The 1,153-nt window shown below is 76.3% G+C and overlaps 1 protein-coding gene across 2 annotated transcripts in view; it reads right to left on the minus strand.

Moving 5' to 3' along the window:
* Zfand3 (zinc finger AN1-type containing 3) overlaps positions 1–361 on the minus strand; it is a 214,181-nt gene extending 213,820 nt beyond the window's left edge. The window contains exon 1 of one of the 2 annotated variants that reach the window (XM_031348630.1): positions 109–361. In XM_031348630.1, the coding sequence (XP_031204490.1) occupies positions 109–179 (71 nt within the window). In that variant the 5' untranslated portion in view covers positions 180–361. The remainder of the gene's footprint in view (positions 1–108) is intronic. The other variant, XM_031348629.1, reaches the window with a different exon arrangement.
* Positions 362–1,153: the final 792 nt, after the last annotated feature.

Here is a 1,153-nt window from a genome sequence, read left to right on the forward strand (position 1 = left end):
GCCCGCTCCCCCCACCACCCCAAGGCCCAGCTTCCCGGGGCTCCGTCCTCCCTCGGGTCCCCACCTCCACCCCGAGGCCCGCGCCCGCGCCCCTGCCCCCACACTTACCCCCAGAAGCCGCAGGGACAGCGAGGCGGCAGGCTGGGCGCTTTGCTGCGCTCGCTCCCGGCGTCTCCCATGGTGCTCGGCGGCGGCGGCGACGGCGGCGGCGGCGGAGCTCGGCGGCTGGGCCTGGGCCCCCCTCGGAGGCAGCGGCGGCGGCGGCAGCGGCGGCGGGGGGAGGGGGAGGGAGCGGGCGCGCAGGCGGGCGCGAGTCCGGGGCTCCGAGCCGGGATTCCAGGCGGGTCAGCTGGAGGCGGGCGGCACCACTCGGCCCGAGGACGGAGGGGGAGGCGCGCCGCGGCGAGCAGAGGGACGGGCGCTGCGGAGGAGGAGGGGCTGGGCCGTGCGAGCCGGGGGAGACCCCGCGGCCTTGGCGGCTGTCTCCGCCGCGCCCCGGCCACAGCGCTGTCCCGTGCGGCGGCGCTGGCGGCTTCGGGACTGGGTCGGGAAGGAACCCGGAGCCCCCGCCGGCTGTGGGAGTCGCGGCGGCCGGCTGTGACGCCCCCGGGGGCTCCGCTCTCGCTCGCTCGCTCCGTAATCCCCTCCCCCTTCCCCCGCCGCCCGGGAGACGGCGCTGACCGGACAATGGCCGCTCCGCCCCCTCCCCTCCCCGAGGCGGACACCCCTCCCGAGGCGGCGCGATGGTCTCGCCCGGGGGTGGGGGGAGCCGCCGCCGCGGATCAGCTGCGATCGGGGCGAGCCACTTTGGGCAGCGCCTCGGAGACTGGGCGGGTGCGAGCCGCCTCGCAGACCTCCATCTTCCCAGAACTTTGGATGAGAGCTAGCTGGCGCCCCTGGCTGAGGGAGGGGAGCGGGTTTCGGGGTCCCGTGGGCGAGCGTTGACTCCCTCCTTTTCCCCCCTCCCCGAGTCAAACGAGTGGTACGCCCCAAGCGGGCCAGGGGACCGGATTAGTTGTTTGCGGTGAGTTGGGTCGGTCCCGGAGCGGCGGCGCATGCGCCGGGAGACCTCGTAGGCGAGCCCGAGGTGGGGGTCGGGAGGGGGGGGAATGGGGTAGCATTTCCAACCCCGGAAGTTGTCTCGGTGTCCCGT

Source organism: Mastomys coucha, unplaced genomic scaffold, assembly GCF_008632895.1.
Source record: "Mastomys coucha isolate ucsf_1 unplaced genomic scaffold, UCSF_Mcou_1 pScaffold3, whole genome shotgun sequence".
In the NCBI taxonomy this organism is placed as follows: Eukaryota; Metazoa; Chordata; class Mammalia; order Rodentia; family Muridae; genus Mastomys; species Mastomys coucha.